The sequence below is a fragment of the Carlito syrichta genome, unplaced genomic scaffold (genome assembly GCF_000164805.1).
Source record: "Carlito syrichta isolate Samal-C Ts95f unplaced genomic scaffold, Tarsius_syrichta-2.0.1 Scaffold314811, whole genome shotgun sequence".
Classification (NCBI taxonomy): Eukaryota; Metazoa; Chordata; class Mammalia; order Primates; family Tarsiidae; genus Carlito; species Carlito syrichta.
In genome coordinates, this window is record NW_007258907.1 from 166,445 (window position 1) to 180,839 (window position 14,395).

General features: G+C 40.9%; 1 protein-coding gene across 1 annotated transcript in view; it reads left to right on the forward strand.

Annotated features, from left to right (window-relative positions):
• The first annotated feature begins 2,832 nt into the window (after positions 1 to 2,832).
• Positions 2,833 to 14,395, forward strand: part of ANKFN1 (ankyrin repeat and fibronectin type III domain containing 1) — a 294,650-nt gene continuing 283,087 nt past the window's right edge. The window contains exon 1 of the mRNA XM_008072011.1: positions 2,833 to 2,882. Coding sequence (XP_008070202.1) covers positions 2,862 to 2,882 — 21 coding nt within the window. The 5' untranslated portion in view covers positions 2,833 to 2,861. The remainder of the gene's footprint in view (positions 2,883 to 14,395) is intronic.

The window sequence follows — 14,395 nt, forward strand, 5'->3', positions numbered from 1 at the left end:
TGTATTAGGGTTCTCCAGAGGGACAGAACCACTAGGCTATATGTACATATAAAAGAAATTTTATTGGCGAGAATTGGCTCACAATCACAAGACAAAAATCCACAGTAGGCCATCAGTAAGCTGGGCAATGAGAAAAGTCAGTAAAATGTACAAGTCCAAAAGCCTTGAAACCAGGGAAGCCTACAGTGCAGCCTTCTGTCTGAAGCTGAAGGCCTAGACACCCCCAGGAGGCCACTGGTGCGAGTTCCAGAGTCAAAGTTCAAAAATCCAGAATCTGATGTCCAAGGACAGGAAGAGAGGAGGCAAATCATTCCACTAGGGAAGAGAGAGGATGAGAGAAAACTCAGCAAGCTTCTTGTCCCCCTTCTTCTGCCTGCTCTGTTGTACTTATGCCGGCAGCTGATTAGATGTTGCCTGCGTACACTGTTGGTGGGTCTTCCTCCACAAGTCAACATCCTCGGGAAACACCTTCGCAGACACACCCAGAAACAATGCTTCACCAGCTATCCAAGAATCCCTCAATCTAGTTAAGTTATCACCTAATATTAGCCGTCACACTCTATTACTGAGTTTGGCACCCAACCCTCTCCACCTGATGTTTGTATCATGAAGTTGCAAGAGGACTGGACCTAGGACCCTTCTCCTTTTGATTGGATCGTCCCCTGGTTGGTGAATCTTGGCTGGAATCTTCCTCTGGTTAGTACTGTCAGCCATGCAAAGTATGTATTGTGTCAGCATCCCTTACAGAGATTAAGAAGGAAATCTGGGCCTAGATAGTCTCAAATAATATGAATGTCTAAGATACTGGGTTTTTGTTTTTGTTTTTAGTTATGGACAATGTCACTTGTGTATTTTAATATTGGGTTTTGTTGGATTTAGATTAGTCTTTTTGCAAAACAAAAACAGCATCATAGGGTGGGGAAAGTGCTGGGATAGAGCTGTTTCCAGCCCATCTACTGTGTAATGTTCCCGAGACATGCTGAAAAAGTCAAGGGATTGAGAGGAAGAAATAGTCATGCACCCTGAAAGCCTAACTGGGCCTGTTTGCAGCTCTGGGTCCTGAGATTTCAGAGCCACAGTTTGACAGACAACATCGCCAAGAGAGCTTGTTTTCATCCATTCATTAAGTGCATTTCTTCTATTACTCTCAGCTACACTTGCTGCAGTACTAAAGACCAAGTCCTTCAGCTTACATAGATGGTAAGCTTTGCAAAGCAGGCAAACACCCTACGTTTCACTTGACTTGAATCCTCCCTTGAGCTTGATGTAGTTGACACTCAACAAAATACACATTCACTCACTGCTGTTCAATTCTTGAGTATGTGCACATGCACCTATTATGTAATAAGCATCTTGCTAAGTATTAAAGAGATTTTAACAAAAGGAATGAAACATGGTGCCTTCCATCAAGAAGACTTTATTCTGGTAGAGAAAAAGTTCTATGATTATATACACATGTACTAATGACTAAATCAGTGTGATAATTATTATGAGGAAGATCTGTCAAAAGTGCTATGGAAGCTGAGCTTGGGGATGGTGATGGAAAGTTCCTGGAGTAACTGATGCCAGAGCTGAGCATTAGAAGATGAATAATGTAAGAAGTTCATCATCTTGCAGGAAAATGTGTGTATATGTGTGTGTATGTGTAATTATTCTTGGTACATCACTGTAATTCAATGTGAATAGCTTAATCCCATGTTTAAACCAGATCTCTTGTAGAGATACCTGTTAGTACTCATTTTTATTTATTTGCCCCCTCCACCATTGTACAGCAGCAACGTGTGAATAGATAATTCCCTTGAATTCTCTTATTTTTTTAAAAAGCAATTAGACATCATGGTCAAGAGTAACAGGCTCTGAGTTCAAGTTTTCTATTCCACTCCCATTTACCTGTGAGTCAGTAGGTGTACCACATCCCCCAAACCTCAATTACTATATATGTCAAGTACTCATCGTAATACCTTGCTGGACAGGCAAGATACTGGAAACAAGTTCTTCTTCCACAGCCATTCAGGCAGCAGAGGAGTGTTATTGAGTACCTACAGTATGCTAGGCACTGGGCTGGGAACTGGGGACCACCCAAACTCTCCAAACTGCTATTCAGCCTAGTCTATCCTCGATAAATGGGTTTCAAATTAAGCATGCACACAATGTGCCTCCTTTTGCACATTCTCTAAGAGATTTTGTTCTGAAAAGAAAAGCCAACCCCAGTTCTTAAAGGGCAGGCCAAACAAAGACTTGCTTGACTATCAGAATGATATTATCATCTCCCCGTGTGTCCCCGCCAGTCTTCTAGGAAACAGTCAGGCAGCTCCTCCAACCAATCCAGCAGCCAAAATAATCCAGTCCAAAGCTTCAACTGAGCATCTTAACTCAATAATTGTTTACCTGATTAATATTCAGCATCTGCAGAAGGAGACTGAACACCCCCCTTTCAACCCTTCCCTCTCTCGGTCTCTCTCCCTCTCCTTCCCACCCTGTCTGTCCCTTTTCAGACATATATTCGAACCCCACCCCTTTCAGTCACACAAAGGCCAACTCAGATCTGATCGCAGCATCGTCGATACACTTATCTCCTCCCTTCCAGGTACTTCCTAAGACATTTTTCACCATTTCTTTTATTCCTTGAAAGTGATTTCTTTGTCAAGCATGTGCGGTACTTCCCCTGCCTCTCCTCTTGACCCTGTGCTGTGCGATCTGGACACTCCTGGAGCCAAGCCGTGGGAGAGGCGGCCATACTCAGCCTCCCTGGATAAAGCCAGGGTTCCCTTGGCAACGGGACCGTGTGGACATTCGCAAAAGGGGTTTCTCTCCACCCCCCAGGTCCTCTTTCAACTCAAGAGCTCAGCCCCGCGTCTCTCATGGAGGCGTCTCTAACCAGGGTAGGAAAACAACAGTTCTGAATATCGGTAATTGGTGTTTGGAGACATTGTTTTGCATTCAACAGGCAGGAAAATGTGGGTTGAGTGTGTGAGTGAATTCGGGTGTGAGCTGGTGAGCATCCTTGGTCAGGCAGAGGGAAAGCTGGTTTCATTTCTGTAAGCAGGCAAGTCTTGATCCGAAGTAGTTTGGGACTGTGAAGTGTGTCTTTGTCTTTTGGGAAGTGGTACAATGAGAAGAGATGGAAGGAGAAAGGCTTCAAGAAGCAAGTTTTTAACTTGTTTTCTCGTTTTTATCTTATTCTTGGCTTTTTATTTATATAAATACAAGGAAACCAGGGATTGCTTGTTTCCATGTTAATGCCAACTCTCACTCATAATTTCTGCTAGCATGCACACTCTTGCTTTCTCTCTCTGTCTTTCTATTTTATTGTCATGATGATGGAGAAGAAACATTTGCTCTAAAGTTGGGAGTGAACTTTTCTTGTAGGAGATCACTTCTAAGTGACTGAGCCAGAGCTGGGCAATACAGGACTGACTGACAGATGCTCCCATTCTAACCCTGCGGGCTGTGTAGATTGCATTTGCATCCCTGTAACTGCCCCAGGTTGGTCCAGAACACCTCAAGTGTGCCTCTTGATAGAGAAAATGTCTGTTATTGGCTTGACTAATAGTAATCAAAAGTTTCAACAATAATGAAGAAGGTTATCACTGAAGTCTTGGCTGAGGGATATTGAGAAGGGGAAAGTATTCAGCTCTTTCATTTCTCCCCAGGACCTCAGAGTAGGTGAGAACCCTATCAAAAAGCTTCTAAAGAATGACCATGCAACCTAAGGTCTTTGAAAGAATCAGAGATAAGAGCAAGTAAGAAATGAAAGGAAGAGGCCAAAGAACCACTCAATTTCCTTTCCTTTTATTTTTCTTCCTCCCTCCCTCCCTTCCTTCCACTTAAAATCACATCCAGAGTGAAGTCTAAACACAACTTTATAGAATCTCTGAGATAAGTGCTTTGAGGTACTCTCTGAGTTTAAACTGATTACCTATTGCCCTAACCTTTTAACCACATTCTAATACCAAAAAAAAAAAATCATATTTCATTCTGTGTTCCAACTGCCAGTAAACTCTTTGGGGACAGGAGCTGTACAGTTGTCATTATTGCTCTCCTGAATTTAACCAAAGTACGGGTCTGGGTGCATTTTGGGTGCTCAATCCATGTTTGTAGAATTGAATTGACTCTTGAATGAGCAGTGTGGGGTGCTATTACCATTTGTTGCGTGAAGTGTAGAGCTAGGACCAGTCTTGTGATCAGGAGTCTTAGGCTATAGACTCAGATCTGACAGTAATTCGTGGCAGGAACTGGTCCAAGCTGTTTCAGTTCTCTGACCCTCAGTCTCTTCATCCATCAAGTGGCAGGGTTTGAATGAAAACTGTTGTCACACCAAAGTACTAATCTGAAGTCTTCATGCTGCCTTCAGCCTGAGGGAGAGGAGGATTTGGAAGAGGGTGGCCAGTTTGGTCAGGAACAACTGCTGCAAAGAAGGATGCAGAGGAGGAGGTAGATGAAGCAGTGGCTCAGAGGCTGGAAGCTAGAAAACTCTGGACCCTAGATGACCTCTCGGGTCTCTGGTAACTCTGACATTCAGAGTCATGAGACCGTCTTTCCCAGTTTTCTTCCACCTCTTCTGTAGTGGGTGCTTTTGAAGAATGAGACGAAGTGATCCTCGGATTTGTTCTGACGGAGGCAAGCAGGCTACCTTTCCTACCACGAGACAAGTCTTTTCACTGCTAGTAGATCTGAATCTCGGCCCACGGAGTGCTGAGCAGCTAGTTCTAAGCCAGCTATGCTCTGTCACCTGATTCCAATGAAATAAATGAAAGAACATTTTCATTTAATCAGCCATCAACAGGCAACTATTGAAAACCAAGGACTTTCCTTTTTTCTGGATGGAGTTCTCTTTGAGGCAGTAACATTAGCTGAGGTATCAGTTAAGTGAGGGAATGAGCCCTGCTGACACTGGGAGAATCACACTAGCTCCAGAATGGAGAGCCCACAAGTATGATAGTCCTGATGTAGGAGTCAGCTTGGTGTGTCAAAGGCAGAGCAAGGTGCCTGGAACTGAAACAGAGTGAGTGAAGCAGAGAGCAGAAGTCAGAATGTTGCCATGAGATAGCACAGGGGCCCCGTAGGCCATGGAGGGGATTGATAGAAAGCCATTGGGCAGATTTACCCACAAAAATAATAATATCTGATCATTCCAGCAACTTTGCAGAGAATAGTTTTCCAGAAACTGTATCTGCAAGGTGGTTGGTTAGAGAGAAGGGCTTGGGAACTAAACAACCTATTTGGGAAGCCACATGGTAACTAGAAAACTTGGACAGAGTCAGATGAACCTGGATTTGAATCCTGAGCTGGAAACTGACTCATTTTGTAACTTGAGCAAGTTATTTAATTTTCCTGATCTTGATTGTTTCCTCATCTACTAAAGAGGGATCACATTACCTATCTCTGAGAGCTGTGAAAATGAGACCGGAGAGATAACTTATGTCATCTCATAGCAAATGCTTGAAATGATAGCCATTGTTATCAGAACAAATCCGATGACCTTTGTTCTCTTGGCCACAGATGAGCAAGACAACTGGAAATGTCAAGCTCAGATGGTGGATCTCACTCATTACCCTCCTTCTGTATGCCTCACTGCCTTTGTGGGTAGTGGGAGGTGGAAAGGAAGAGTAAGGTGACTTTCACCAAGTCATGTAGCTATTAAGGTCAGGGCTGGGGAGAGGGGGTAGTTTCTTTACTTCTACCTAGTATTCTTTCTTCTACACCAGGAGTTGGCAAACTACAGATTAATCCTAGCTTGTCCTCTGTTTTTATCAGTAATACTTTATTGGAAAACAGCTGTTTATTTATTTATATACTGTCCTTAGCAATAAGACAGCAAAGTTGAGTAGTTGCAACAAAAACTGTATGGTCCGAAAAAACTAGAATATTTACTCTCCAGCCCTTTACGGAAAAAGTTTGTCAGTCCCTGATTTACCCCATTCTGCTGTCTTACTTGGAGTGGGTTTATTGTATTTAGTTTAGGTAGTGCCAACTAGGAGGGGGCAGCCCTCCAAAGCAGCAGGATCCAGAGGTTCTCTTGGAGGGTGTGGTCATGATAGAATACCACCTCAGGCCACTGGGAAGGCATAAGGAAGAGGATGGGGATTTTGGACATAGATGCCTGGTTGGGGAGGAAGGAATCCTAAATCCTTTCCTTCAGCTATTCCAGAGACAGCTATCTAAACCAGGTGAGATCATGGAAGGCTCGGGAAATAGGTGATGCAATAGCTTTATTTGACCACCTCAACTTGAATGTGCACTAAGTGGGTCTGTCTGAAATGCACCTATCAGAGAGCAGCTGGACCCCAGGGCTTCTCATCACTTTATGCACCTAGATGACTGGAAAGCAAGAGACCATAGCTCCAATGCTTATGGATCTTTCTGAAGGCTCCTTCCTCTCTTAAGACTTTAGGAGTGTGTGGGGACTGTGATGTCTTACCAAAGACTATTTCCCTGCCCGTTGCTCATGAAGCTCATAGGTTGGCTTCAGTCTCTTTGATCTCCAAGTTCCCAATGATGCATTTAAATAGACCCTTCTACAAAAACTCTACTGCCTTTAAACCTACCAGTGCATTCAGTCCTGACAAATGATTATTTACCTTCTTCAAGATTTTAGTGTTGCGTTTGAGGGTATATATACAGGGATAAATCTGTAGATCAGAAAGCAGTGGAGGCTTCACTAGATTGGATGTGTGGAATCCAAACTTTAGGTGTTCTTGACTCCTGGTTTCAGAACTCTGCTTATTGCCTTAAGCAGTTGAAACTGGGTTACACAGTTCTTCAACTCCAGGTAATATAAATACACTACCGTGTATATCTTGGCACTCTTCACTTTCCAGCCAGCCTACATGAGAACACCCCAGTTTTTTGGAGTGCTAAATAATCTACCAGACCCATCAGCCATGGAGTTTCAGGGCTCGGTAGGTTCCTTCCACTGATCCAATGAACAGATGTGCTCATTTTTTGCCTGCTTGTAATGCTTCGGTCATTTGAACACCATGAACTTTGGTTGAATCAGTCATGCAGTGCCCTAACACAGACCAAGCAAGTTCCCTCACATACACCCCAAGGGTTATTTTTTCTGATTCCTAGAAGTAGCTCAGGAACCATGAGTTCAAGTGGCATGACAGCTCAATTTCAACATGGACTTGGACTCCCCACTCAAGAACTTTTTAAAAAGAAAAGAAAAGAAAAACTTTCTTAGACCAAATCTTTTCCTTTCCAATTATTTGTCTTCTTCCATGCTGGTGTTTAGATGAGGTTATAGTCATAAGAGAAATGGTTAATGAAACTATCAGAAAAAGCTAGCAAAGTTAAAAACACCACTGGCTGGTATGGGAGTTGGTGGCCTTCATCGAGCCACTGGGGGCTCTGGATAAAACAGATGGGGCTAGAATAGCTTCTACCTTCTTAGAGCATCCGATCAACAGATTCAAAGGGGTAAAGACAGACAACTAAACAGCATGTGGAGAGCAAAGGAATGTTAAAGAAGGAGCCTATGTAAAAAATAAATGATTGTTTACAAGTGTGATTAACTTTACTGAGACTTAAAATTACAAAACACAGCATGCATTTTCCCCCTAAAAGAAAGGCTTTGAGAAAATTTAATCTGTCTCACATGAAAAGCTATGAAAAAGAAGGTATCCATGAAAGCACTTAAAATTATGACCATATTTTGAGGATGATAATCATCAGAACTATTTAATGCCATCAGAAGTAAACTGATATGGAATTGTTTTATTTATAGCAATTTAGTCATTTATGTTGCTCCATTAAAAAGATTCCCTAGCACTCTTATTTATGGAAAATATCTACCACCATCTAGGAATGGTCTAGGCCAAAAAAAAAAAAAAAGAGAGAGAGAGAGAGAAAGAGAGAGAGAGTAAAGAAGGAGGAGGAGGGGAAACTATGAGTCAATTTTGTTGAATTCTGTCTATCATAACAATTTCCCCTGTCTCCTGAGTGAAAGTCATCTTTCATTTTGTACTTGATCTATAGTCAGAAGATGCTCTTCAGTGATAGTGTGACATTTTGTTTTGCATTGGGATTAGAATCAGCTGATTGGCTGAACCGGCTAAAACGGTGCCTTTAGGAATCAGTGGTTGAGTCTCTAATGACCTAATATTCATAATTTGTAATTGGACATCTATCACTCAGCCCTGGCCCTGTCTCTAGTTTGCTTTATATTTTGGTGTATCGCAGTTAGTCCGAGCAGATGGTACCTCTGTGAGTTCTCAATATTTCTTCAACAACTTCAAAATGAATATGAGCTTTATAGCATTATCTTTGTCCAGCCCACATATATTTCCCCAGATATAATTTGTTCCCTTTTATAAGATGTTGACAGGTAGTAACTGCTGGGTGTTTTTGCGCAATGTGATTAAAGCCAGTAGGGGAGTGAGTGTCCATTGGAGACACACTATCCTCTCCTCTCCCCCTTTCCAAGACACACACATTAATAACATTTTAGCACCAGTAGTTACTGTTTTTCTTGAACATTGGCAGTCTTGTAGTCTGATTAAATGCTTTTGCATTTGGAATTTGGGTTGTATTTTTCTTTGTTGGACAGAAAGGTGGAGGGGCAGAGAGAAATGGGAGACTGTCAACTTTCTTGCAGGTTTTCAGAGCAGGGATAGTAATGGACATAGAATTTTAAATTATAGAATATAACCGGGGGGTGGGGGCAGGGAATAGGATTAATTAGAGGATTTGACCAAAGGTGGTGGGGGGAGGGGCGGGAGGGCAGGACAGGGAGATGGGAGGGGTGAGTCATCTGGTGTTAATCTCCTGCTGTGTGTTTGCAGGGCAAAATAGTCAGAGTACTTTGTCAAGGTACAGTCTGCTTTTGCAGACATAGATGGAGCAAAAGGGAGATTAATACATGTGGTTGTAACCACCTTTCATATCTTTACAGCTAAACATTATTTATAGAAATCAATTAGTCCTCTGTCTCTGCAATTTTATTATGAGGCTCTGTCCAAGTTTCTGGCAAGCTCTTTAAGAGGATGATTGATGGTAAACTTTCAGAATGAATAAAAAATGAACCGTCCCCTAGGAATTGGTGTAGTGGAGAAAAAGGTAAATGATAAAAATTACAAACTCTGCAAGTTACTAAGAAACTAATGTAGGATCAGTGTGGTCCTTGTTACACAGTTTTTCCTCGTAGCTAACTTGCTTTCTTTCTTTCTTTCGCACAACACTCAGTTGTCTGTTTGCTATGTAAACTTTAAAAGAGCTTCATGCCTACAACTAAACTTGTGGGAAAGTAAAGGTTTATTCATTTGCCAAGCTAGTAAATGCCACTTTGATTACTGATGCTCATAAGAGATAAAGAGTTCCAGGAAAAAAAAATGGAACTGAGCTCTCGTGTTTTGTCTTATGGAAACTTTTATAAGAGATGAGTGCTGCCGATTGCCTCTGTTAGATGAGTGGAGGAGCCAAGGAATGACACTTGTAAAGTCCCACTGTAGCAAATTCCATGGAAGATGCCTATTGATTTATTCTGAAATTCTAGTCTCAGCAGTCTGCTATGAAAGCTCACAACCCCCAGGCTTAGAAGCAGGGATGATACCTTGGAGGTGAAGAAAGAATGTTCAAGTACAACAAAGTTCGAAACCCAGGATAGGACAAGAGACAGTGTCCCGTGATGTACAGGTTCTATTTGGAAAGGCTAAGTGCCTCCTTTGGCCTCTCATACTTGAGATGGTGGTGGTAGCAAAGGGCAAATCGATCTGGAGGGAATTTGTGTGCCACTTTAAGAGCTTTAAAGGGTGCTGGTGTTTTTCCTAACCTCATTCAACTTCGGTTTTCTCCTCTGTAAAATGAACATTATAATGGTACCCATCTGAGAAGTTTCTGTGAGGATTAAATGAGATCATGTATTAAATCACTTAGCATAGTGTAAACACAACAAATTCTACTGTGGTAACATCGTTTGGGTTAGGAGGATTCAGAATAACTTTTCTCATTTTCTTAAGGTTTGGTGTTTAATATAGAACTTGCTCCTATTTATCAATTATTAAATGTATCTGAGGGGATACTAATAAGTGCTTTCAGGAAAAGCAATCTTTACTTCTTTTTTATTTCCCACTGTCTATTATTTTGATATGAACCTTGTATATAGTAGGTGCTCAGTAAACACTTTCTGATTTAAAACTTTCTAGGCTTAAATGGAATTTGCCTAACTTGAGTTGTCAATGTAAATTTATGCAGACTTCTAAATGATTCAATAATATATGAAAGAACTAATTTCTAAATATGCAGTAATTCCCAACAGAATATCTTTTAGCATCTAGTTCGCTGAAATCATCTAACACAATATCTGACACATATTGTGTGCTTAGTAAACATTATTGAATAATGAGTGAATGCACAAAACCTACATAAGAGAATTTAAAAAAAGAACTAAGCAAGAAAAATATTTTAAATAAAGTTTTTATTAATATTTCTTTTAGATTTCAGCTAAAAAATTGCATGAATTGAATTAGAAAAATACTTGCTTGTAAGCTATAAAAAATGTGTCTTTCTAACTTAAGATAAAGCAATTTATAGAAGACATTGGACCACTCTCAGAATCTATGGGAATGCTGGACAACCATGCTTGCACACATGCAGGATGCTGGCAGCAACACAGATCTATGTAGCAGAAGCTATTTACTAGCCTCATTGGTCAGCACCATGAGTAGGTTTCTATATTAGTCCATTTTTGCATAGCTATGAAGAAATACCCAAGGTTGGGTCATTTATAGAGAAAAGAGGTATATTTGTCTAATGCTTTTGCTGGCATCTGTTTGGCTTCTAGTGAGGCCTCAGGAAGCTTTTACCAGTGGTGGAAGGCATGTTCCATGGAGAGTGGAAGTAAGAGAGAGAGAAGGAGGTGCCAGGCTCTTTTAAACAACCAGCTCCAGCGTAAGTAGAGTGAGAACTCACTCATTACCACAGGGAGGGCCCCAAACCATTCATGAGGGATCTATCCCCATGACCCAAATACCTCCCACTAGGTCCTATCTCAAACACTAGGGATCATATTTTAACATGAGATCCGAAGGGACAGATATCCAAACTATATCAGTGTCTATCACTATTTTCATCTGAGTTCTACTTTAAAGTCAAAGTCCCAGGAAAGTGTCTGATTGGCCTTGCTTGGGTCATAGTTCCAGCCCGCCCCCAACTGGAGGTAGAGCAGGAGGTCTTATTTAGAGTCACAACAGGAATACATACAATGAAAGAGCGATACCTTTCCTGCAAGAAATCAGAATTTTGTAGCCAGTTTTAAAATGTTCACAGTCTAAATGTAATAATACCTATACATAATAAGTATGCATGTGTATTAGCTTCCTAGGGCTGCCTAGCAAAGTACCATAGACTGGGTGGTTCAACAAAAGAAATTTACTGTCTCACAGTTCTGGAGACTGGAAGTGCAAGGTTAAGGCATCAACAGGGTTAGTTTCTTCTGAGAACCAGGAGGGAAGGGTCTGTCTCAGGCCTCTCTTCTTGGCTTACAGATGGCCATCTTTGCCCTGTGTCCTCATGTAGTCATTCTTCTGTATCTGTCCAAATTTCCCCTTGTTATAAGGACACAGTCATATTGAATTAGGGCCCACTCCAGTGATCTCATGTTAACTTAATTACTTAATTACTCTTTTCTCCAAATGCAGTTATATTCTGAATTGCTGGGGCTTAAGAAGTCAACATATGAATTTGGATGAGGGAATGCATTTCAGCCCATAACTGCTTGCTGTAAACACAATTAACTGGACATATCAATTAATAAACACCCACTGCACCTATAGCATTTTTAATGAAAATGGAGTAATCATTTAGTAAAGTCTATAGAGATTCCAGCAAAATTTGCTGGTGGAGCTAATAATAGAGATAAACAGGTTTTCTCCCCTCCATTTTTTTTTCTCTTTTAAAAACACCCTTGACAACACAAAGGGTACTTCTTTCTATACCGGGGGGAGTGAGGGCCAGGTGGAGGCCCAGGCTTTGTCTTCATGCAGCCTGCTTGTGTAATTAATCCTCACTTGTACCCCACATCTCTATAATAAAATAAAATTTAATTTAAAAAACACACATTTGAACCTTGAAAAATGAGAATTAGTAACCACTTTATATCTGAAATGCCAATTTCGCCTATAAAATTTTTCAGGGAGATTTTTTTCTAAGAGCAGAGCCAAGCAGAAATGACTCATTATTACCTCCCCTACACATACGGATTTTCTCTTGGGCTCAGACCACTGTTTAGACTTGATGCTGTCCAGCCTTGAGCAAGTAATAGTCATGTAGTGATGCATAAAGCCCTGGCGAGCTCCTGGGCTATCTAACTTTCTTTCTAAAACATCCAGCGCTTCTGGTTTATGATTCTATGATTCACATTTTCTCAATACACACATTTGCCATCTCCATCAGTGACCTATGCCTATTGTTGCTAGACTTTCCTCCATACCTATGTTTTCTGGGAAAGATGTGCTCTTGGCTCCAGGTCTCCACTGATCAAGGAACCTGAAAGTTTAAAGGTAGTTTGTTTACATCTTTGTAGGGGGAGAGGTGGCACAGCAGTGTCATGAGACCTGACCGTCAATGGTAACTTGTTCATCCAACTATGCCTAATAGTGTTTACTGTATTCTTCTTCTCTTTTAATGCCGTGACTATTAATCCACCAGGCTTAAAAAGCAGCCAAACAAACATACAAGCTACATGGCTGAAGGCGCTGACTCCCATCTATAAAGAAGATAGCATCCAGACATGCAAAAACAATTTTTGCTTATTATTTTTTACTCAGTGCATGATGTGTTTTTTGTGGTGTGTGTTTTGGTGTTTGTATACAGGATCACAGAATCTTGATCAGCTGTGGGGAGCATGACACTGGTGTAAAACACATTTCCCCCATGTGAATCAAACAATAAAATGTGGCCTCTCATGATCTGTCTTCCATCCTTATCTCCAGGCCTGTGTTTTTATTCTCCTCTTCTGGCCACACACTCTGCTCCTCATGCTTTTCCGCTCTTCTGTGCCTTTGCCTCTGCTGCTTCCTTGGCTCAGAAAGACTTCCATTGCACACCACAGTTTTCTATACCCACATAACTTATAACCATGCTTTGTATCTCAGCCTAGATAGCAGATCCTCTAGGAACGCTTCTCCGCCCATCTACCTATTCCCTGGTCTCAGTCAGATACCCTCCTCAACATCCCATAGTGCCCTGTTCATCTCTTCTTTATCTCTTGACTCATACTGTGTCATAATTCATTGCTAGTTTGTCTGTTTCTACCCAAACTCTGAGCTCATTAAGGATAGTAGTACCTAGTATGTGATTAATGTTTAATGGCTAGATGAATGATTGAATGAAAGAAATGAATGGATTAAAAGCCAAAAAAGAATAATTAGAGAAACAGTTTTACTATCAACAATCTGGAAGTTCTGAAATCCTTTTTATTTAAAAATAAAAAGTCCTCTTTATATGGTCAAATGTCCCCCAGATTCCAAGTTGAAAATAGTTTGTGATCGCCAGAATATTCTTGGGACCTCACATCATAAAGTTCAACCCATTCCTCAGGAGAATGCATTAATTTGTTTCTAAATAGACATCTGTTCTGTCAGTTAAAAATACTCAGTGGTGATAACTATTGCTCAAGATACATGGAAAATAAAATCCAGTATGTATTACCAAAGTTATAGCCTACTAAAAAATGATAAGATACATCATATGCTCATTATTATTGTCTAGTAAAAAGTATACTGAATTCAGAGTCAAAATATATCAAATCTGGTCTCCACTGTTTGCTAGCTGGGTGACACTGAACAACTTAATATTTTAGAACCCACCTAACTTGGATTTTTATCCAGAGAAATGGGGTTCGCTCAAGTTGCCCTGTGAATGTTAAGTTCTGTGTCAATATCATAGAATGAAAATTGATATTGCTTGAGTACCTGCTATGTGCCTGTTACTCTGTTAAACATTTTAAAGATGAGTAAACTCAAATGCAGGCTCCCCCAAGGTCACATAGGAACTGTTTCTTTCTATTCCATCACATATCATCACCCTCTAGCTCATGGCTTAACAATTACAAATATTTTTTAGAAAATATTTCAAAATTACCCAGGAAGTCTGCATTCCATGCCATTATAGTTGCTATTATACACAGACTGCTATTCTATGTTACACAAGACTGCTATTATATAGACCACTCACTATTCTGAGCAGGATTTGATTAGAATGAGTTAGGGTGTTTTCTATGTCTCATCTCTCCTTGTCAAGTGAAGTAGATTTGCCAAAAGGAGTTAAATAAGTGTCATCTGGGTAGCATGTCCCACACACCCAAACTCTCCAGAGACCTAGTGGAATCTCTAGCATGCCCACACCAGCAGTCAGCAGCACATGCCCTCTTGCTGCCTCTGAATCAGCTGTGTGG